The sequence below is a fragment of the Crinia signifera genome, chromosome 19 (genome assembly GCF_055691185.1).
Source record: "Crinia signifera chromosome 19, ASM5569118v1, whole genome shotgun sequence".
NCBI lineage: Eukaryota > Metazoa > Chordata > Amphibia > Anura > Myobatrachidae > Crinia > Crinia signifera.
In genome coordinates, this window is record NC_139226.1 from 33751972 (window position 1) to 33775117 (window position 23146).

A 23146-nucleotide genomic window follows, 5' to 3' on the forward strand; every position below is an offset into this window, starting at 1 on the left:
TGCAAATCCTGCGTTTGCCCCTGAGAGTATCATTAGACTCTACTACTTATTTTGGCTTTCGGAGCATGCATACGTACTTGACTTCATTGTGGTGTGTTTGCTTTTCACAGCTACTAAGTCAAGACTATAAAACTGCAAAGTTACAGTACTTCCGGAAGCATCAACTGACAAATAAAGATTTTGGGAATGGAATTGCCCCTGGTGCTATAGAACTGTTTACTGTTCTGTCTATGGAGAATGTACTCAACTAATTGCTGGTGAGATCACTGGGCAAAAAGTGAGAACATTTTGTCTTTGTCGTCATCTGCCTGGATGTTGCCCAACTGACGTTCATGCAGTTAGAGATGGCAGCAGTTGGACCAGCTGTGACCTACTTACACAAAATCATCTTCTCGCAGACTGTAGCAGACCGCCATTCTCACCATGGAAACCTGCACCAGCATAAGGCATGCGTAGATTATAATCGGTACTTGTGAGTTATCCGGGCTGCCGATTTCTAAATCGGGTCGGATCGGGCACATCGCATCGCATCGCATGCGACCATCGGATGCGATGCGATGACCCGATTTTTCCATAGGAATCAATGTTAAAATGGACTGAGTCCATTTTAACATGGAATTCAATGGGAAAAAGGGGTCCTTTTCATACCCCTACTATCCAAGTGGGCATGGAGTTGGATATAAACCTGTGGCGAGCGTAGCGAGCCACCGAGCCCGAAGCGTGGCGAGCGTAGCGAGCCCCGCGAGGGGACACAGAATACCGTCCCCTCGCGGGGCTCGCTTCGCTCGCCACGCTTCGGGCTCGGTGGCTCGCTACGCTCGCCACAGGTTTATATCCAACTCCATGCCCACTTGGATAGTAGGGGTATGAAAAGGACCCCTTTTTCCCATTGAATTCCATGTTAAAATGGACTCAGTCCATTTTAACATTGATTCCTATGGAAAAATCGGGTCATCGCATCCGATGATCGCATGCGATGCGATGCGATATCGCATCGCATCGCATCTGATTGTATGCCTTAACTTAAGGCATACAATCAAAAAATCGGCAGCCCAGATAACTCACAAGTACCTTATAATCTAAATATTACCATTGTGCAGCAACTGAACTACCGGTGGTACAGCCAGTGCAATGAAGCGGGGCCCGATGAGGTAAAGAAGCCTGCTACAAGCATTGTCAGCAGTGCCATAATGGCACTTTACAATGTACCCATACCTACGAAGATTCCAGCCATGCGCTCAGCCCTCTGTCTCATGGAATAGATGCTGTGCGTATGCACACAGCATCTATTCCTCGCTGATCAGAGCAGTGGCAGGCAGGGGGGAATCCCAACTGCCACCCCCTGCCTGCGGGACACTACCAGCTCCAGGTGGGATGCGGGACAGTCCCCAATGAATGGGACTTTCTTGCGAGAATTAGGACAGGCAGGGAGTGAGGACGCCATGCCCTGTACACACATAGGTCTATTTTTCTATTCAAATTGATTCTAAATTAAATCGACCAGAAACTAACGCAATTGATTTCGATTCGATCCTGAATGTGGACTTTGGCCCTTATTCTGGTTCACTCGCAAAGGCAAATTCCTTCTCAAATGGCCAAACCATGTGCACTGCAGGGGGGCAGATGAAACGTGCAGAGGGAGTTAGATTTGGGTGGGGACCTCAAAATGAAATCAATATTGCAGTGTAAAAATAAAGCAGCCAGTATTTTCTCTGCACAGAAACAAAATAACTCACCCAAATCTAATTCTCTCTGCACATGTTACATCTGCCCCCCTGCAGTGCACATGGTTTTGTCCATTTGAGAAGGAATTTGCCTATGCGGGTGAACCAGAATAAGGGCCTTTTTGTACACCCATTAACACCATTGGTGGATACCAGTCGTCTCCAGATAACAAATGATAATACCCGACAAAAAAGTTGCTAGGACAGCAAATCGAATATTGCGCAAAACATGTTGTTAAGTTTCTTGTCTCTGTCCTTTTCATGATGTCACAAAACTCAGTAATCACTTCCTCTAACATGAGATTGTAACAAGGGATCCTGTCTCCCAGGGGATCAACTGTCACCATTCTCCCCTATGCGATGAGAAGGGTTGTATTACTTGTATGCCTTGAGGGGGGTCTGTCTGTGGTGGGGAGGTAAGTGTGCTATGGTGCAGGTCTTTAAATGAGGGGGTCAGTGTGCAATGAGGTGGGTGGGGCTCCCTGAGGGGCAGAGAGTGCTGCAAGGGGGACAATGAACTATGTAGAGGAAGTGAGCTATGAGGGTGTCAGTATGGGCTATGTGGGGGTAATTATGTAGTTTGTGCGCATGTCCATCTCAAGGGAAGAAACATTTCATTTGTGTTGCATCTATTACACTATACCATAGACTGTACTGTATTTCACTTATGGAGTAATAAATACATTTTGTAATCTCCTGTGTCCACAGTTGTTTTATTTGTGTAGCGATGGTGGGGGGCCCAAAGCATATTTTTGCACCTGTGCTCCCCAATCGCTATTTCCACCTCTGCTGCAGCGCTACCGGACAGAAGACACACCTTTCCACTACAAGGGAGACGGAGGCCTAACAACGCCGCAGACTCCCAGTCACCCACCGGGTAAGAAGCAGGTTAGCGGGACGCCGCTTCCTGCGCATCCCGCTCACTAACTACATTGACCCCCTCGAATCTGCTAAGGGCAGCCAGGGCGGACGTACGAGACTTTCACCCCCACAGTGCCTACCCAGCAAAATCAGCGTAGAAGCCAGAGAGACATAAACCCAGGCCGGGTTTATGGTATAAAGGGATCCGCTGACTCCCTGATTCCCCGAGGGGGCTCTCTGAGGTGCACGCCACGGGCCCACACTGTTACCCATTTCCCCATCACATTTCACTCTATTATTTATCATTTGTATTTCTATCTGCATTATTTGTACTTTTGAATAAAGCACTTTATACACACAATACTGACTCAATTATCATTCAACTTAGACACAGGCAGCGCTTCAGCCCTTCCTTTTTTTGCATTACGGTGTTTGGCCTAATACGTAATGGAAATTATGGTGTGTGGCTTAACGAGCAATGGGCATTACGGTGTAAAATTTTTACGTGCGCCTTCGGCACACAATGTCCCTATTTATTAAGCATATTGTGAATTTTGGATTTATCCATGTAGCATTAAGTGAATGTTGGCTCAATCCGTGTAGCATTATGTGAGTTTTGGCTCAATCCCTTTGGCATTATGTGAATTTTGGCTCAATCCGTTTGGCATTATGTAGTATTCCCGCTAGGCTGTTTTAGCGCCGCCCCGCTAGCAGCGCCCCGCTAGCAGCGCCCCGCTAAAACAGCCTGGTGCCTGCCCCAACTGTGTGCACGGGGAAGCCCAGAGCCACCTTAGAAGGCGAAGCCTGGCGCTTCCCCGGCATCACAGCAACTTCGGCGGGGCCGGGCCCTCCCCCTGTAGTGACGGTGGCGGCCGGGCCCACCCCTTTTCATAACATTGCGGCTCAGGCATGCCCCTTTTGTGATATCAGCAGCCCGGGACCACCCACAAGTGTGACGTCGGCGGGCCCGGTCCACCGCCCCCCGTGCAGCACTGCCCTGCCCAAGAAAAGAAGGAACACTATTATGTGAATTTTGGCTCAATCCGTGTGGCAATATGTCAATTTTGGATCATTCTGTTTGGCGTTATATGTAAGTGGCAAGCATAATGAGGGCTAGTATTTTGTTGCACTATGGCCCTTATTCTGATCACTTCACTTGGACCCGTACACGGGCCGAAGCAAATGTACCAAACCCCGCCCGTGCCGCTCATTCACACGCCGAATTCAGCCAGTTGGCATGCAAACAGATGTTATATATGAATATCCATTCGAATGCCTGTGGGAACCTCCCCCGTCATTTGATGGTGAGCGACCATTAAATGATTTGGAAAGCGCTCGCCCATGCACGAGTGGTCTAGACCACTCGTACATATGAGCGAAGAAAGCAGGGATATGGGTGGGCAGCCGACATCCGGTTAAGTCAGCTGTCCGCCCCCCACATGCATGTCCCGACCACATTTCCATACGCACGTGTGACAATGCCACAGTGTGGTGAAAGATGGCGTACCTTGACTCTGGACTTGCCGGCTTCGGATCTTCACGGCCTCTTCTTGGAAGAACCTGTGGCAGGGAATGGCACAACCCAGGGAGACCCACAAAAGATAACGCTAGTACGTGTAGCAGCAATAAACCTTTATTTAAAGAAAATACCTGTACTAGTCACTGCGATGCATTTGTACACATATGCAAACATCAATAAGAAAGACAAATACATTTAAAGAAAATGATATCAAAGAGAGCAATATTAAAGAGAATAATATGACGTCACTGCTTGCCATATTTACTCCTTCTTCTTGAGTGGTGCGATACAGTCAATCGGCATAACTGTAAAGTCGCATAGGAAGGAGAGAGGCAGCGCGTGCACAAGGCAGCGAGCGGGACAGGAGCGCCTGCTGACAGCGCACAGCACAGACACCGCCGGGCACCCCGAGATCTCCTGGCAGCCCAACGCATGTACAAAATGGATATACAGTATTCCTTGAATACATTGCCTCCTTGATTTAAGCTTTGTATGTACGATGGCCAGTCTTGGGGGTGGCAGGATCCCGGGATTTGGCATCAAATGCAGGGCAACCACTGAGCACCCGCTCGGCTGTTGCTGATCCCCGGCATGAGGGTGACGGTCAGAGGACACACTGCGTCAGCCGCACCACAGCTGTCCGTTATTGGCATCCCTTCATTTGTAAATGAATAACTGGTTTGTTGAACAATTCTGGAGAAGGGAGATGAGCATGTTCTCTTAAGGTGCCCATACTCGTTGCGATAAACAGCGTACAATGCTACGCGTTATCGGGCGGATCGCATCGCATCAGATCGCACATGTATGTTTTGCATGCGATTTGCGTGCGATGCAATCCGCGGGCAGTACCAAAAGTATGTGCAGCATTGAACGCTGTTTATCGCAACGTGTATGGGCACCTTTAGGGTTAGAGAGATTCATTTAAAATGATATAATTACAATTTCTAAAAAACAAACTTAGACAATACCAGGTAATTTATGTCTTCCCCCTTCTATAGTGTGCCAGATACAACATCTGGGACTTCTGTTGACTTAGCTTCAATAAATTTATATTTTTTGAAGTAGCAGAGTTGGCTCATAACCCAGAATTGTGCGTTTCCTTGTCACTGGAAGGTACAAATACCGCATTCGGCTTGTGCCATGAGCATACCTGCAGCAAGTCACCATTGTCCAACTGACACCCATCGAGATGACGTTCCGTTACATTGCTGCTCTGTGTGTCTTTGTGCCACTACTTGTTACAGGTGAGTACACAGCAATGATTCCAGTACAGGTAGACAGATATGCACAATGAGAGACAGACAGACAGACAGATAGATAGACAGACCGACAGATAGACAAATATGCACACTGAGAGACAGACAGATAGACAGACAGATATGCACACTGAGAGACAGACAGACAGATAGACAGATATGCACAATGAGAGACAGACAGACAGATATGCACACTGAGAGACAGACAGGCAGATATGCACACTGAGAGACAGACAGATAGATATGCACACTGAGAGAAAGACAGACAGACAGATATGCACACTGAGAGACAGACAGATATGCACACTGAGAGAGAGACAGACAGACAGATAGATATGCACACTGAGAGACAGACAGACAGATAGATATGCACACTGAGAGACAGACAGTTAGACAGACAGTTATGCACACTGAGAGATACAGTATACAGATGATAGACAGACAGATAGACAGGCACAGTGTGAGACAGACAGATATGCAAACTGAGAGAAAGACAAACAGAAAGATAAGCACAGTGAGAGATAGATCGATAGATAAGCACAGTGAGAGAGAGAGAGAGAGAGAGAGAGAGAGAGAGAGAGAGACAGATAGATAGATAGATAGATAGATAGATAGATAGATAGATAGATAGATAGATATGCACACTGAGAGATAGACAGTCAGACAAAGAGAGAGATAGATAGATAGATAGATAGATAGATAGATAGATAGATAGATAGATAGATAGATAGATAGATAGATAGATAGATAGATAGATAGATAGATAGATAGATAGATATGCACACTGAGAGATACAGTAGATAGATAGATAGATAGATAGATAGATAGATAGATAGATAGATAGATAGATAGATAGATAGATAGATACACTGAGAGATAGATAGATAGATAGATAGATAGATAGATAGATAGATAGATAGATAGATAGATAGATAGATAGATAGATAGATACACTGAGATATAGATAGATAGATAGATAGATAGATAGATAGATAGATAGATAGATAGATAGATAGATAGATAGATAGATATGCACACTGAGCGATAGATAGATAGATAGATAGATAGATAGATAGATAGATAGATAGATAGATAGATAGATGATAGATAGATAGATAGATAGATACTGTAGATAGATAGATAGATATGCACACTGAGAGATAGATAGATAGATAGATAGATAGATAGATAGATAGATAGATAGATAGATAGATAGATAGATAGATAGATAGATAGATAGATAGATATGCACACTGAGAGATAGACAGTCAGACAAAGAGAGATAGATAGATAGATAGATAGATAGATAGATAGATAGATAGATAGATAGATAGATACACTAAGAGATAGATAGATAGATAGATAGATAGATAGATAGATAGATAGATAGAGAGATAGATAGATAGATAGATAGATAGATAGATAGATAGATAGATATGCACACTGAGAGATAGATAGATAGATAGATAGATAGATAGATAGATAGATAGATAGATAGATAGATAGATAGATAGATAGATAGATATGCACACTGAGAGATAGATAGATAGATAGATAGATAGATAGATAGATAGATAGATAGATAGATAGATAGATAGATAGATAGATAGATAGATAGATAGATAGATAGATATGCACACTGAGAGATAGATAGATAGATAGATATGCACACTGAGAGATAGATAGATAGATAGATAGATAGATAGATAGATAGATAGATAGATAGATAGGTAGATACTGTAGATAGATAGATATGCACACTGAGAGATAGATAGATAGATAGATAGATAGATAGATAGATAGATAGATAGATAGATAGATAGATAGATAGATATGCACACTGAGTGATAGACAGTCAGACAAATAGAGAGAGAGAGAGAGAGAGAGAGAGAGATTAAGCATGTTTGTACTCACACTAAATTGTTACAACTGTACAGTATTGTCTTAATAATATTTGTTTTATAAGTAGTAAATTAGTAATGCTGCTACTGTATGTGTTTGTGAGGAATAGATGCAAGGAAAAGAGAATTCAGTTGCACATTTTAGAGGAGTCATTTATACCCCGGTGCAAATGGCTCAAGCCGTGTCCCTTTACACTGGACTTCTACACAGGTCCTGACCTGGGTAGAACACAGCTAGGACCTGGGTAGAGGACAATGTAAACGGGTACACCAGGTCATCCAACCTGGCTCCCTTTTACATCAATGGGGGAATCTCAACCTGTTGGATGGGGAGAGCGCACACAGCCTCCGCTGCTGTCTGCTGTACTCTGCAGACAGCAGCGGCGACAGGGAGGAGGTGAATGGATGCCTGTGTGTGGCATCCATTCACCTCCCGGACGAGGGCTGAGGGGGGTGCACGGAGGTGCGGAGGTGTGAGTCAAATATTTAGGGCCATGCCTTCATAGGGAAGGGGCATGGTCACATAGTACTACACCACACAGTAGTGTCTGTTATTCAATTTACACCACACAGAAGTGACACGTACACACTGTGCCAGATAATGCCTCTTAGACATGCTGCCCCAGGTAGAGCCCCATATACACACTGCAACAGGTACTCCTGTAGGCAAATAATGCCCACAGGAGTAGCAATTCTTATGTACATAATGCCCATAATTCAATGTATAAGGGGCTCTACCCCCCATTACATGCCATGTCCTCCTTCCACCCCCAGTGTCAGCCCGGTCCCCTTTTCTCTCCATTCTCAGCCATGTCCCCCTTACTCGCGCAGTGACAGTCGAGACCTCCTCCCCCCCCATCCCAGTGTCTGCCATGTCCCCCTCCCCAGTGTCAGCCATGTCCCCTCACCTCCTACTAAATGTAAGCCATGTGTAACACCCAAAGTCAGTCATCACCTTCTTGGGTCTCATACCAGTGCCCACTGCTGCTCGCCCAACTGCACATTACAGCCAGTCACAGTGCGTCTTCCCAGCGCTGCAGTGTGTGTTCCCCAGCCGCATGCTCCTCAGTCAGCAATAGTGCAGCTAGCCCAGCAAAGCCCAGAGTCTAGGACAAAGAGGTGGGGCGCCGACCATCATCAGTTCGGCACTCGAGAAAAAAAATCAACCTCGATTGATTTAGGAGCGCTGGTTATGAGCTGTTGATTCAATATAAAGGAAAGCAGCTGATAAGAAGGGAGTGGTCAGCTCCCTGGTAAAATTAAACAAGGAAAAAAGGGGGTATTAACAGCGCTAAAAATAAAATTGGTTCTCACAAGTGAATCAATTTTAAAAGAATAACAATTTAATGGCACAATATAAACATAAAAAAGGCAATTAATTCAGATATGGTTAAAAATGGAGAAAACAATGATGGCTGATATTGGACTTATCAATTGATAAAACCTGCACTGGACCGGGCATGTGTCCCTTAAGTTCAGTCCTTGGGGAACCACTTGGCTGGAAGACCGCTGGAGGTGTACAAATCCTGTGGAATTAGGGCAATGTTTACCCAGTACTTGGAATAAGCCTCAACGATGGATGCGGTGTAAATCCAAAAGGTGGTGAAGTTCTCCCAGGGTTTGGGGCTTGGGTCCAGAAAGTGTAGCAGGAATGTCCAACAGCAATGTAGCAAGGGTAAGATCCACGGAAAGCACCTACGCGTTTCGCTGACCCCTGTCAGCTTTATCAAGGTCTCAGTTCGGCACTCCCCCTTCTGTGACCTAGACTCAGTGCTTGGCTCCACAGGCGGCGCTGTTACTGAACAGAAACTGCCGGGTGGGAAGCACAGTGCAGCGCGGAGGAGATGTGCTGTCACTGTCTGTAGCAGTCCATCTCCACTTATGCTGCAGAATAAGGGGGTAATTCATACCTGCATGTATTCTCATATAAATGCAACCTCCCCCTGCCAGCAGAATCCCCTCGGTACATTTTGGGCGGATGTGTACGCTTACATATCTGCTCGCATGTGCCTGCGCAAAGGAGAAATCAGTCGATGGGTACTCACCAGCAAATGATTGTTCCTCTGTTAATGATGAAAGGTTGCCCAGGATTTACTTTACATAGGGATGCTTTCTGAAAAATTTGGGGTGGGTGTTGACGTCATATGATGTCATCCAACCGCCCCAAGCAGGCAAGACAACACCTGCATTTGCTGGGGTCTGCCCAGTGTTTCTTTGAGTGTGCTACCCGCTTAAGTGGGCACACCCATGAAACAATGGGAGGACCCAGCGGTTTATGTTTTCCGCTTCGGGCGTATGCCCATTCGCATGAGCAACTATATGCATACACAGTCCCCCACCATCGGGGACGGCGATGGATTTGTACCTGTATGAACAGGTCTTAACCATCCCCCAGATGCACTGTGGGCAGTGGCGTAACAATAGCCCCGCAGACCTCGCAGTTACGGGGAGGCGCTGAGTAGGTGTGGGCACCGGGGCTCTGCGGGGCTATTGATGCTCTGCACTGCCCTGCTGCCTTACCCCGCTGGTGCTGCTTGCCGTTGCCGCCGCCGGGATCTGCAGAACTACTAGTCTGCGGCCCCGGCTCTCCTCCCAGCTGGCTCCTGCAGTGCTAATGAAAAAAAAAAATAACTCACACAAAATGTCCGCCCCCTTAACAGCAGACACTTGGGGGCAGACATTTTGTGTGAGTAATTTTTTTCATTAGCACTGCAGGAGCCAGCTGGGAGGAGAGCCGGGACTGCAGACTAGTAGATCTGCGGGTCCCGGCCACCAGGCCACACACCAGGTGGCGGCGGCTACAACAAGCAGCACCAGCGGGGTAAGGCAGGGTTGGGGTGGCTTAATTTTACTGGAGAGTGGGGGGCGCCACCAAAATTTATGCCAGGGGGTGCTGTTGTTATAGTTACGCCACTGGCTGTGGTCAAGGCACTGCTGACACACTCCTAGTTATGGCACTGAAAAGAGGTTTCTTCTATCATTCTTAATACCAACACATTATGTGAATGTATCAAGGACTAACCATGATGGCGCCCATTGTACTATGTAGACCGCAAAGAGGAACCTGTGCTGAGAAAGATCACCTGCAGCAAGGGAATATGGGTGAGGGAGCTACAATAGTACCAAGCGAAGGACTTATTGTGTACTTTAAACACTGAGGGGGTTATTCTGTGTCCACCAAACCCCTCCTTGCAAATTGTTGGCTGCCGCCATACATTCATAAGCGAGATTGAAGCAGGGCATCATACCCTCCAACATGACCCATTCCATTAGGTACAAAATGCTCTGTTCCTGGACTTCCCTGCCAGTGGCAGTTACAGAGCTTGGACTCTAGCACAGTCCAGTATTCAAAGAGGGGGGTCACATCAACTGCCAGTAAGTCCAGGACAGTGATGTTTGGAGTGGCATTAGGTGTGGCTCCCCTTTTTGAATATTGGACTGTGCTGCAGCCTGACAGCTGTAACTGCCACTGGCAGGGAAGTCCAGAAACAGAGCAATTTGTACCTAATGGAATGGGTCATGTTGGAGGGTATGGGGCATGCGAATGGATGTTACACAGTAAAATCCATTTGCAGGCCAGGGGGATCCACCCTCATCTTTTGACGGTCACCGACCATCAAAATATGTGGAAGGTGCATGCATATGTAAGGTTGCTCTGAGTACACTTGGGGGGAAGTGGGCAAGCAGCTGACATCCGGTGATGTCAGCTGCCCATCCTCTGCATGTCCGTCATGGCCTCATTAGCATGAGAACACCCAACGTTCTCATGGGAACGCCCATGAAGTGCTGGGCGTTCCCATATGCGAATGGAGCTACCCGCCACCCCACGCTCCTCTCCGTCCCTCGCCCGCTGTCCTGGGTGTATGCATCCAGAAAACAAAAATGCCTGAATAAGGTCCTCAGATAGAGAGGAACAGGAGAGGGGGGCACTTTTAGTGCACACCCTAATTTGATTAAGAGAGGGCTGCATAAGCATGAGTGCATTTAAGAGCCTGTGAATTTTGTGATTGTCTCAATAAAGTTTTGTGGCTAGATAAATTACCCATAGAGACTTAGGTGTGTGATTGATAGGTGTATCAGCCAATTAGGTAGCCAAGGGGTGGTTGCTTGTGCAGGGGTATATTAGGAGGAGTCAGATGATGCTACTTCCTCTTTGAGTCCTGGAATCCCACCCTCCCTTCCCTTGCTCTCTCATTGCTACCTGGCCTGTTGGTCATCACCTAATTTGGCTTTTTGAAATCTTTACATTATATAGTCGGCAAGGCGCTCTCGACCAGGTGGCCCTGTGTGGTGTTGCTCCACTATGACACAATGGCTAGTGATTTCTGCCTCCGTGAGGGGGGGCGCATTGGCCACTTCCTAGAAGTGTCCTCGCCATGCCATAGAAGGGGCGGTGAGATCGTCACGGCGTGGGCTGTACCTTTAAATAGATGGGGGGCGTTTCATCGCCCATGTTATAAGTTGGGGTGTTAAAGTTTCTACCTGTCAAGTTACAGGCAGAGTTGGGAAAATGACGGTTAGGAGCTAACTGGCTGCTACGTTATCACCTCCCACTTTATCACTGCACAAAGCTTAATAAATATTCACCTTTATTACATCTCCAAGTCGCTTTAAAAGAAATACGGCAGTACAGTCAACACACCTATGTTACTTTATGTAGGTGCTCCACAGTCTTTCCTACTGTATATCGCCACCAAGTGTCATAGTCTGGTACTACATGACAAAATAGTAAATACTTATTCAATAACAGAGATTTCCTGGAGAACAGGGGGCAAATCCAAATGACATGAATTCTGGGGTAAAAATAATCACCTTGTCTCTCTAGGTCCATGACATGAACAGCTGGATTGTATTATTTATTGCTTAGAAAATATAGGCATGGACAATTCATATATGCATGGATAGTTCTTTGTATAGCACTGCATAAAATAATTTATCACTTTATAATAATAAATGAATAACACCCACATTTTCCTCTGTTTCAGCTCAATGCACGACATGCGATCTATGCTGGAATGTTGGTAATACAGAATGCTGTGGCACATCTCAAATACAATGTCCAGGACAATGCATGACGGTTTCAGAAGGCTGCGTTGTGGGTATGTGGCCTTCTACAAAGAGAAATTACATTTTCTGGATGGTTATGGGTAGTCAGGCAGCATGATAATAATAATATTAATTATTATTATTATTTTATTTATATAGCGCTCTTTCTCCAATAGGCGTTTAACAGGTAGAATAAATGTCATACAGTACAGGAACAATGAAGTACATACAAGCTTTTCATAAACGATACTTAAGGGAATTACGGAAATGCTTGAGTAAACAGGAAAGTCTTGAGTATGTTTTTTTAAGGATTGTAGAATGATAATGTCATCTCTGCAAGAACACATCTTACATAATAGTTTTATCTAGATAAACAGTGGAAGCAATTACTGCCCCACCAATTAATCTGATTAAAGGCATGGATTGGACTGGAAAGAGGTTGCCTATAGCAACCAACAAACCAGCTTCATGATAGTTTTTATTAAGTACATTCTGTAAAATGCTAAGTAGAATCTGATTGGTTGCTATGGGCAACTTCTCACTGGGCTACTTCTCCCGTATTTTTTACTATACCGACAGTGTGCATGCATCAAGGTTTTGCCTGCCAGGGGTATACTCAGGGTTGCCTACCCTCCCGGAATGACAGGGAGTCTCCCGAAAATCGGGTCCCCCTTTCGGATACAGGGGGGACCCCCACTGCGCCCCCGATCGCGGCATTTAAATGCTGCAATCTGCGGGTCTCAGAGGAGGGGGTGGAGCTAAAATGGCAAAATCGCATCATTTTAGCCCCGCCCCCTCCATGGAGATTCGCGAATTCCCCTGTTTAACACCATGGGGGCGGGGCTTAGTGACATCATGCTCAAGCCCCGCCCCCGAGCAGCTTCTCGGAAAGGAGAATATTAAAGTCGGCAACCCTGGGTATACTGCTGTCACACTTCTGGAGCACACCGGCATCATAGTCATAGGAACCACATGAGTGCGTTTCATTATGCCAGAGGAACTGTCACACTGTCACACAGTGCAGGCGACAGCCGGAGACCTATAAAAGCATCAAGGCATACAGAAGTATAGAACTTTATATATTACATAAAAAAAGCAATCCGCTTTTTTTATATACACAATAAGTAAATATCTGTCTTGCAGAGTTCTGCCATGTCAAAGGTCGCCACTCGTCTGTCATTTTCTAAAAACAGCCAAATCCTTATCCATGGACACAACTGTCCACAATGCCCTTCTGATAACTGGGCTAGCCACCATAATGTCGCTAAGCCAAGGAATCTGGTTCTCGGCATTATTCTTGGTGTTATTTAATAAATCTGATTGCAAAATTTGGAGTACTTTCAGCTTTTGTTTCCCCAGTATTCCAGAGTCCTAACCCCTGGCAACACATGTACATATAAGAGCATCTAGTTGGCCCAGAAGTTTGCATGGATCACTAGTGATCATGCAAAATGCATATGGATGATGGCTAGGTGAGATCAAAAATGGACAATTTGAAAAAAGAGAGAAAGAGTGTCACTAGGTGGTGCACAAACCTAGGGACACTTTTTCTCTCTTTTTTCAAATTGTCTATATCCCGTGTCCGATGGTAGCACCCCCTCCTGAAGAATACTAAGTGAATAAGAATATATTATCACCACAGCAATTACTTAGGAATAGGGGTCCCGTGTGAATAAATCGAGTACACCCTCCAGTGCGACCGGCACTACCTTTTGTTTTTGTGAGGTCAAAAATGGATTTCTATCAGTCACCACTCACATTATGATATATATCAGTTTCAATGATATTATCTACAATGGTGATCCAATGGTTAACATGTAAAAAAATAGCTTCCTTTGTACTAGAAAAATATGTACTGTAAACTTAATTTTTGTATCCAAACTATTGTTATGTGTCATCAAACTTTCATAACGTTTTGTAACCCCCATCGTACAACAAAAACACATTGGGGTATATTCAATGCCCTTTTGCAAGCTGTGATGGAGAGCATTGCCAATCACAGCTCGTGGGTCAGTATTCAACTGACCACCCTGCATTTGCCGTTATCACCTCGCTGTTTTTTTTTCCCAGCAAGGTGGGAATGGAGAATGCGGCTGTCAAAAAGGTGAGGGTTGTTACTATATGCAGCAAACCTCGCCATTTGGGGGAATCTTCTCTGTCCTCATTCAGAGAGGATGCCCCCGGAACATAGACTAGGGCAAGCGGCCAGCTAGGGGGTTAGACAGTGAGGATGGCATTGAATACCACCCATCATCAGTATACCAGGTGAACCACTGTCTATAGCATATGAGGGGGCCAAGTATGATCCCATGGCACATCTTCATTACTGCAGGAAATTATCATATTAGCATATGAGGGAGCCAAGTAGGATCCCATGGCACATCTTCATTACTGCAGGAAATTATCATGTTAGCATATGAGGGAGCCAAGTAGGATCCTATGCCACATCTCCATTACTGCAGGAAATGATCATGTTAGCATATGAGGGAGCCAAGTAGGATCCCATGGCACATCTTCATTACTGCAGGAAATTATCATGTTAGCATATGAGGGAGCCAAGTAGGATCCTATGCCACATCTCCATTACTTCAGGAAAATTGCTCCTGTAGTCCACTCTAGAAGCTGCAGAAACAAGTGATGTAACAGAAGTTGGAAATAGTCCACTAATGCTGGGTAAACAATTTAAAATTTGTCTGTCCAATCTGTCTGGTGTGAACAAAAATATGGTAATATTTGGGAGCATATGACAATCAACCATTTGCTCCCAAATGCTGGATAATGGCCAAAAAAGATTGTTAAGATACATGTTTTAAATCAAATGGATTTAACTAATTTGTCCATTATCTGTTTCCCAGTGTTTTGGAAACAAACGTTCAATTCACTTATGTTCCCATGCAGTCCCAGATTTTTGTTCCTACCCGATAGATTGGACCGAAAAAATCTTGCTAGAATAAATTATATATACAGATGGGTCTGTTCCCATCCTTGCTGGCGGGTCGCCAGAACGTACGCGCTGGCGACTCGCCAGCGAGGAGACTGAGACGCGTGTGCGTCTCACGCGCACGCGCGTCTCAGTCTCCGTCGCTAGCGCGGTGGAAACCCTGTCCGTCTCCGCCTCAGGGAGACGGACGGGGTTAGGGGGGGGTTAGGGGGGATGCGGGCAGGCGGCGGGGACCCCGGGTTACCGCCGGCAAGCCGGCGGGGACCCGGGGAAACGTATGGAAGCGCTGTCGGAAGGGGACGCGCGCGCCTCTCGTGCGCGCACGTCCCCTTCTCACGATCGCCATGGCGCTGGCGGGGGATGGCGGCTGGCGACGCCAGCGCCATCCCCTGCCAAGATGGGAACAGACCCATCTGTATATGTATATATATATATATATATATATATATATATGACAAGGATGCCCGGCCCTCCACTTTAGTGAACCAACATGTGCGGTGCTCCGATTCCCAGATAGGACATGTAGACGAAAGCATACCCGTGTGGGATTACTTATTTCCTATTGCAATTTGCTGCAAGTTGTGAGTGCCTGTGTTTGAATTTTCGTCTATATATATATATATATATATATATATATATATATATATATATATATACATACATACCATATATATTTGAGTATAAGCCTACTTTTTCAGAACTTTTTTTCTGCTGAAAAAGCCCCCCTCGGCTTATACTTGAATGAGGGTCCCACTTGAGTCAATAAGTTTTCCCAGTTTTTTGTTGTAAAATTAGGTGCCTCGGCTTATATTCGGGTCGACTTATACTCGAGTATATACGGTACATCTTAGGCGGCACTCTGGTGTCTTTCACAAAAACTTTAGACCCACAAAGGTATCATCAAGATCTTTCGAGATTTTATTCTCATCATCAGGATAAAAAAAACTTTCAAATATATGCAATATATAGCCACATCCTAGTGAATATACTCCTCCTCCTCAGAGGGTGTGAAGGTTTAATTAAGACACCTGTTAAAACAGGTGATGCAAGGTGTATTAACACACATAAATGAGCATACAATTCCAACATTTACATAAAATAGCAATACATAATAGAAAAAAACACATCTACAAAAATACACAAACACACCAAAAAGATATTTGTTACAGTGTTTACAATGTTACAGCAACTTATGCCCCTTTCCCACTGCAGCTAAAAAACGGTAAATTGACGACTTTCAGTGCAATTTACCATTTTAAGGCTGCAGTGGGAAAGTGCCAGAGTTGAAATACCGTTTAAAGCTAAATGGTATTTCAACCCGTTTTTAAAGCAGAGTCCTACACGTTAAAATAACGTTTAAGAGGCAGTGGGAATGCCTCTTAAACGTTATTTAGCTTCCAGGCAGTCCCAGTGCCTGATGAGACCTAGTAGTTCTCACTTTGTGCATGTGTAATGAGTGCACGTGCATAATAAAGAGCCGCTAATTACATATGCACATATGTAATGAGCGGCTCATTATTATGCATGTGCACTCATTTCACATTTTTGGATTAAAGTGATTCACCCATGGGGTGTAATTGGTGTTATTTTTCTTTCTGCGGGATAAAAGAAGTTTTTGTTTGGGAATCTTAGAAGCTTTTTCTTGCTGTTTGAGCAGGTCCTCCCTAGGGTAACCCCTCTCTAAGAATTTGTTTGTAAGGACCGCAAATTGTTTCATAACTTCCTCATCTTCACTAACAATCCTACGCACTCTCAAATTCTGGGAGTACGGCAAGCCCGCCTTCATTCTGGCAGGATGGTAACTTTGATGATGAAGGATATTATTGCGGTCCCTCTCTTTGGTAAATAAATTGGTGCTTATGGACCCAGCCATCAGTTGCATTCTTACATCCAAGAAATGAATTTCTTTAGAGTTGATCACATATGTAAATTTAATCGGATGGGATCTTTCATTAAAATCGGCACATAAAAAAGAGGTCAAATGACCAATACAAAACATACAATAAAAGAAGTAAAAAAAGCTGGCAGATGGAGACTATCCAATGTATCACCAATCCGGATGGTGAACACAGGAAGTGGCTGAGTTGTCTTACAGCATGCCTCAACACCTAATCCAGCAAACAGACCTCCATAGCCCAACGCGTTTCGGGCTTTTAAAAGTAGCCCTTTTTCAAGGTACAGTATGTTTTGTATTGGTCATTTGACATCTTTTTTATGTGCCGGTTTTTATGGAATAAATACCCTGTTTTGAGGATTTACGTCTACCTGCTTCTTCCCTTGGACCACCCGGAGAGGGAGAGAGATAAAGAAACCTTTCTGCGCATAAAGGGCTTAGTCCCTAGGTGAGTGTCGTACACAAGGAGTACTTCTGTGTGAGTGAATTTGTGGGGCTAAAGGAGAAACAACTAAAAGATACCTTTTGGTGTAAATAGGGTATTAACAAAAGGTCAGTATCGAGTTTATGAGTATACGGCTGCTGATGACATTCTTCTTGTTGGAGTGAGAGAAGATTGTTGGGTTCCAAATACAAAGATACCCTGATGTGCATATAGGGCTTTGTGATAAGGTCAGTTAGTAATAGAGGTTCCCCCTGCTAGACACAGGAGGATCCCTTATAATCTACTCTGACCTACTGGTGAATAGGAATTCATGTAGGGGGTACAGCGCCAGTGACTACACCCAATTTTGTGTGGAGTTTGTGTGTGGGATTGGGTATCCCAGGTGAACGTCGCAGGCAGCAGTACCCAGTAGCGCGGTCATTGTCCGGTATCCATTGTTGTCATATATTGGCTAGTGTCTCGATTGCTTTTGCTATATTCATATTTTTAACACATTACTACAGTAATTCCTTCTTTTTCAGAATTTGTATACTGTATGTAATTTGAACCATTAATTTTGATTATTTCATGTCTTTTCAAGATGGAAGAACATATCAAACAATACAGAAATCATGTGCAAATGATGTCTTCTGTAATCTGACCTGCTTCTCAGTGACTGCTACAGAAGAGTTTCGAGTCCGCGTCGGCATACAGTGTGCTACAGGAGATAACAGCAATGCTGGTCTAAGTTACAGTAAGTGAGAGAACAATGAAAGTTTTCCATCGCTGTGGAGGGTGTGTTACTGAGCGATCCTGGGCAATCTACAGGTGAAGCCTTTCTAGGTGTGTCCGCCGGCTTGCCATCCGCTGGTATCTGGCGGATGGTGATCTAGTGAACGTGGAAGTGTGAGCGTCCATTGCTGAGAATGGGGTGAGCGAGCGTCTCCAACTTGCAAACGCCCCATTCGCCAGCGCAGGCTGGCAATCGTGACGTTGGGATCAGCTCAGATTAGAGCGGCTCGATCTGTACATTGTTCACACCGCTCACCAACATCTCTGTGTGTAGGCCTCTTAAGAGGAGCTATTTTTTATGACTAGAAAAACAGTGTATGAGGCAATAGCATAACTATAGAGAGTGCAGGGAATGCAGCTGCTATGGGGCCCTGAATTCAATCCCTTCCTTGTTGGATCTTTTTCTCTCTCTGATATTTGGGGGCATCACCTAGCGGCACAAGGGCCTGGTCTATTCCCACGAGGCCTCGTCCCCATTTTTGACACAGTGGGGTCATGGCTAGTGGCTCTCTGAGCTGCTGGCTATGTTCCCAGCAGGGGCTGGCTGGCAACTTTCAGCCTGGGGGGCAACACAAGCAAGTGGCCCATCACCATCGCCATCGTTTCACCACCCTATCCTCTTCCCTCTAGTATGCAGCAAGGATTAAACAATCCTTCCCCCCCACACACACATACAACAGAAACGGGGAAAGTGCACGCCGAAGGCGCGTCGCAAAAATTTACACTGTTATGCCCATTACACATAAAGCCATCACTGTTATGCTAATTACACATAATGCCGCAAACCGTAATGCCCATTACACATAATGCCACACACCGTAATGCCCATTACACATAATTCCACACACCGTAATGCCCATTACACATAAAGCCATCACTGTAATGCTAATTACACATAAAGCCATCACAGATGTAAAGTGAATTAAACATAATGCCACACACCGTAATGCCCATCAAACATAATGCCACACCGTAATGCCAATTGAATATAATGCCACACATCATAATGCCCATTACACAGAATGCCAACACCGTAATGCCCATTACACATAATGCCACAAATCATAATGCCCATTACACATAATGCCAAACACCAAAATGCCCATTACACATAATGCCAACACCGTAATGCCCATTACACATAATGCCACACCGTAATGCCAATTAAATATAATGCCACATACCGTAATGCCCATTACGCATAATGCCAACACCATAATGCCATCACCGTAATGCCCATTACACATAATACCAACAATGTAATGCCCATAAAACATAATGCCACATGCCATAATGCCCATTACACATAACGCCAATACTGTAATGCCCATTAAACTATATCATTATACCATATACCATATAACTGCTGCTTATCTATATCGCTTGTTGGCAGGTGTTTCATTCTTGCCATGGGGATTTTTTGCCAGGGGGGAGCCAGGGTACATGCTCGTCACCAAGGGGTTCCATTTAACCATTTAAATAGCGCACCAGCGCTACCCGAATCCGCACTTCCGGGTAGCGCTGGCCGCGCTGTTCTCTAAGTTCTGAGTTCTGACAGACACTAGAGGTATAGCAGTACCTCTGGTGTCTGTCTCCTATAAGGTGGCGGCCATTTTGGGAGAGGCCGTCACCTTACATTTGTGCACTGCGGCGAGGAAGCTGGACACATGGAGGTGGCCGGCGGCTGCAGCGGTGATGGCTGGGCTGCGGCAGCGTGTGCAAGATGCACACAGCGGCCCAGCCAGTAGCTAGTCATACCGGCCTGGGGGGCATGTGGCACCCTGCCCCCCGGCCCAGCCCGCCTCTGGTTCCCAGACCCTCAGGCTGCAGAATAGACACTGGGTGTTATTCTGCTTCACTCTCTAATGGACAAAACCATATGCACTGATGTAACATGTGCAGAGAGAGTTTGAAGTACACCCCCACCCAAATCTAACTCTCTCTGCACATGTTACATCAGCCCCACCTGGTTACATCAGCCCCACATGGTTTGGTCCATTGGAGAGTGATTGTGCCTTTCTGAGTGATTCAGAATAATCCCCTGTATGCACACTGCCGGCCCCGGGCGGGACGCAGAAATGTCCCAAAAAGAGCGACGTTCCTGCGAAATGCGGGACAGTTGGACGGTATGTCAAGGTCTCTGATTTTAATCCTGTGCCTTCACTGTTTTTCTTCAGGAAAAAAAGCATTTACATAATATGTATATGTTCTATAATTTATGCTTTTGTTGCTACTATTCTGTGTGAGGTCAAGTTATACTTATTTGGAATAAGTCTCAGAATTTAGATGTCCCGTATAAATATTAACTGCTGTTAGGAATGCATGTAAACATTTGGTTTGCGCAATGATTTTACTGTACGTTTTAGTTGCTCCATGTGAGTAGATATGGGGACTACACAGGGGGCGATTTCCGGGCATTTTCTAAAGGTGCCCATACACAGTAGAATATTCCTGTGCGTTTTGAACTAGATCACATCGCATTGCATGCGTTTTGCATGCGATACGATGCTATCGGGACCTAGGCCCTTATTCTGGTTGACTGGCTCGGGTGTGATCTCGCACACAAACATCCATTCGCATGCCAGGGGGAACCTCCTCCATTTTCGATGGTCGCCGACCATCGAATGATGTTGAAGGCACACGCATTTGTAAGGGTGGTCCAGACCACTCCTACATATGCGTGTAGAAATCCAGGGAATTGGGTGGGCAGCTCACATCTAGTAATGTCAGCTGACTGCCCCCCCCCCCCCGCGCGCACGTGCGGGCATCACAAAAGCATTAGCATGTGTATGCCCAGCATATTCACATATGCTATTGTGCCTGCCCGGCACCCCACGCCCCTCTCCACCCCCTGCTCGAAACAGATTTTGCCCCAAGTTCGCCCCCTCTCAGCGTATGCACATGCGCAGAAATGCTGCGACGCATGCGCATATGCAAAGCATCGGTCCCCCTTGCGAATTCGCACAAGAGCGCGTCAACCAGAATAAGGGCCCTAGTTCAGAGACTTTATGTGCTGTGCGATGGGATGCCCCTGGGAACGCTCATCGCACAGCACCCTCTCAGCGTGTATTGGCACCTTTAGCGTTTTCTAACGTTCTTAGAAAAAGCCCCTACATTGCTCCGTGTGTAGGGGCCATAGCGATAACAATGTGGAGCCCCGCGCATCGCTATTGATATTCTCACCGGAGAACACTGGCCCTGACAGATCGCTCAGCAGCACATCGCTGGCACATCGCTGAGTGCTGAGCGATCTTGCCGAATGTTCTGAGTGATCTAGCATCCTTTCCCCTTCTCCTACCTCTGGTCTGCCTGGTGAGCCCTCCGGTGTCCATAAAACTGGTCGCACTATTCAACCTCCACATTGCTGAAAGGGAAATGTGAACTTTATTTATGACATTTTGCACCTAATCAAGACTTGATCGCAGGGCAAATATTTTCTCAAAATGGGCAATACCATGTGCACCGCAGGTATAGGTGCCTAGAGAGTTAGATTTGGGTGAATTCTTTTGTTTATGTGCAGGGTAGATACTGGATGCTTTATTTTTACACTGAAATATAGATTTCAGTTTTATCCCATTGCACCCAAATCTACCTCTCTCTGCACATGTTACATCTGCCCCACCTGCTGTGCAGCACGGTTTTGCCCATTTTGAGAACAAATTTGTCAGGTCTGAATTAGGCCCATTATACTTGATAGTCCTGGGCCCCCTTTCTGTTTGGGCCCCCCGGGACTGGAATCCCAGCAGTCTGGGATTCCTGGCGGTCCTGCCTATGTATCACTTACATAAGCACTTCACTTTCATACGTATAAGACCTGCTTCATAGTCACACACTTTGCCAATACACTCAGAAAGAGCTGACGTACAACAAGGGTTACAGCATTGGCATGAATACGCAGCTGTGTCTGCCTCCGGCTGAATTTGCACCCAAATGGATGACACCTCCAGCTCTTATATTACAATATAATACAAATTTATGTTATTTTAAAGTCTATTTTTGTATTTTCAGAACCCTGTCCTGAATTAATAGAGAATGAATACGAGTGTCCTGTGTGCTATAGCAATGCAACCTTGGAAGGCTGCACAGCTAGCGGAACTGTCAAATGTGTAGGAAATGAAACAGAATGTGTGAATTATCAGGCGGTAGTGCAGTATTCCGGTAAGTAACCGCATGCATCCAATAGAAAAAGGGGCACGTCAGACAAATCGCATTGTATCTACAGGTGTAAATAGTAAAGAAGTCCCTTAGTAGTAAAGGTGCCCATACAGGTACCAATTACCCGGTACTTTTTGTGCTAAAATAGCATCGCATCCCATGCACAACATATGCACAACGATGCTATTTTAGCACAAAAAGTACCGGGTAATTGGTACGTGTATTGGCACCTTTAGAAGCTATTTGTACACTTCAAATCCCAGCCAGAGTCGTTATCTAGGAAAACAGATGTAAGCGTACTGTACATAAGTCCCGCCTCCTAATAAACAAGCACCAGAGATCACAGTGGGCAGATCATTCCATTCTGCTTGCAGATGTCAACAGTTCACTATCAGCCTCGAGACTCTGAACACAAAGAAGTTTTACCCTGTAGTACTCATTCAATTCTTTGTGTTACTGTAAGGCGGAGGAGTAGGTGGGCTATTATTATTTGACTATTAATCTGGCATTGGCATGATAAACTAGCAGTATTTACTACAGTATACTTATTAATCAAGGCGCCCAGATCATGCACTCATTATGGTTCTACAAGCCTCTATGGTTGCTGACCACACCCCCTAAATAGACTGGCCA

The 23146-nt window shown here is 45.4% G+C and overlaps 1 protein-coding gene across 1 annotated transcript in view; it reads left to right on the top strand.

Annotated features, from left to right (window-relative positions):
* The window catches only part of LOC146041782 (uncharacterized), a 53144-nt gene that overhangs the window by 23032 nt on the left and 6966 nt on the right, over positions 1–23146 (top strand). Inside the window, exons 2-4 of the mRNA XM_083161679.1 lie at positions 12247–12360; positions 18168–18320; positions 22367–22516. Coding sequence (XP_083017805.1) covers positions 12333–12360; positions 18168–18320; positions 22367–22516 — 331 coding nt within the window. The 5' untranslated portion in view covers positions 12247–12332. The remainder of the gene's footprint in view (positions 1–12246; positions 12361–18167; positions 18321–22366; positions 22517–23146) is intronic.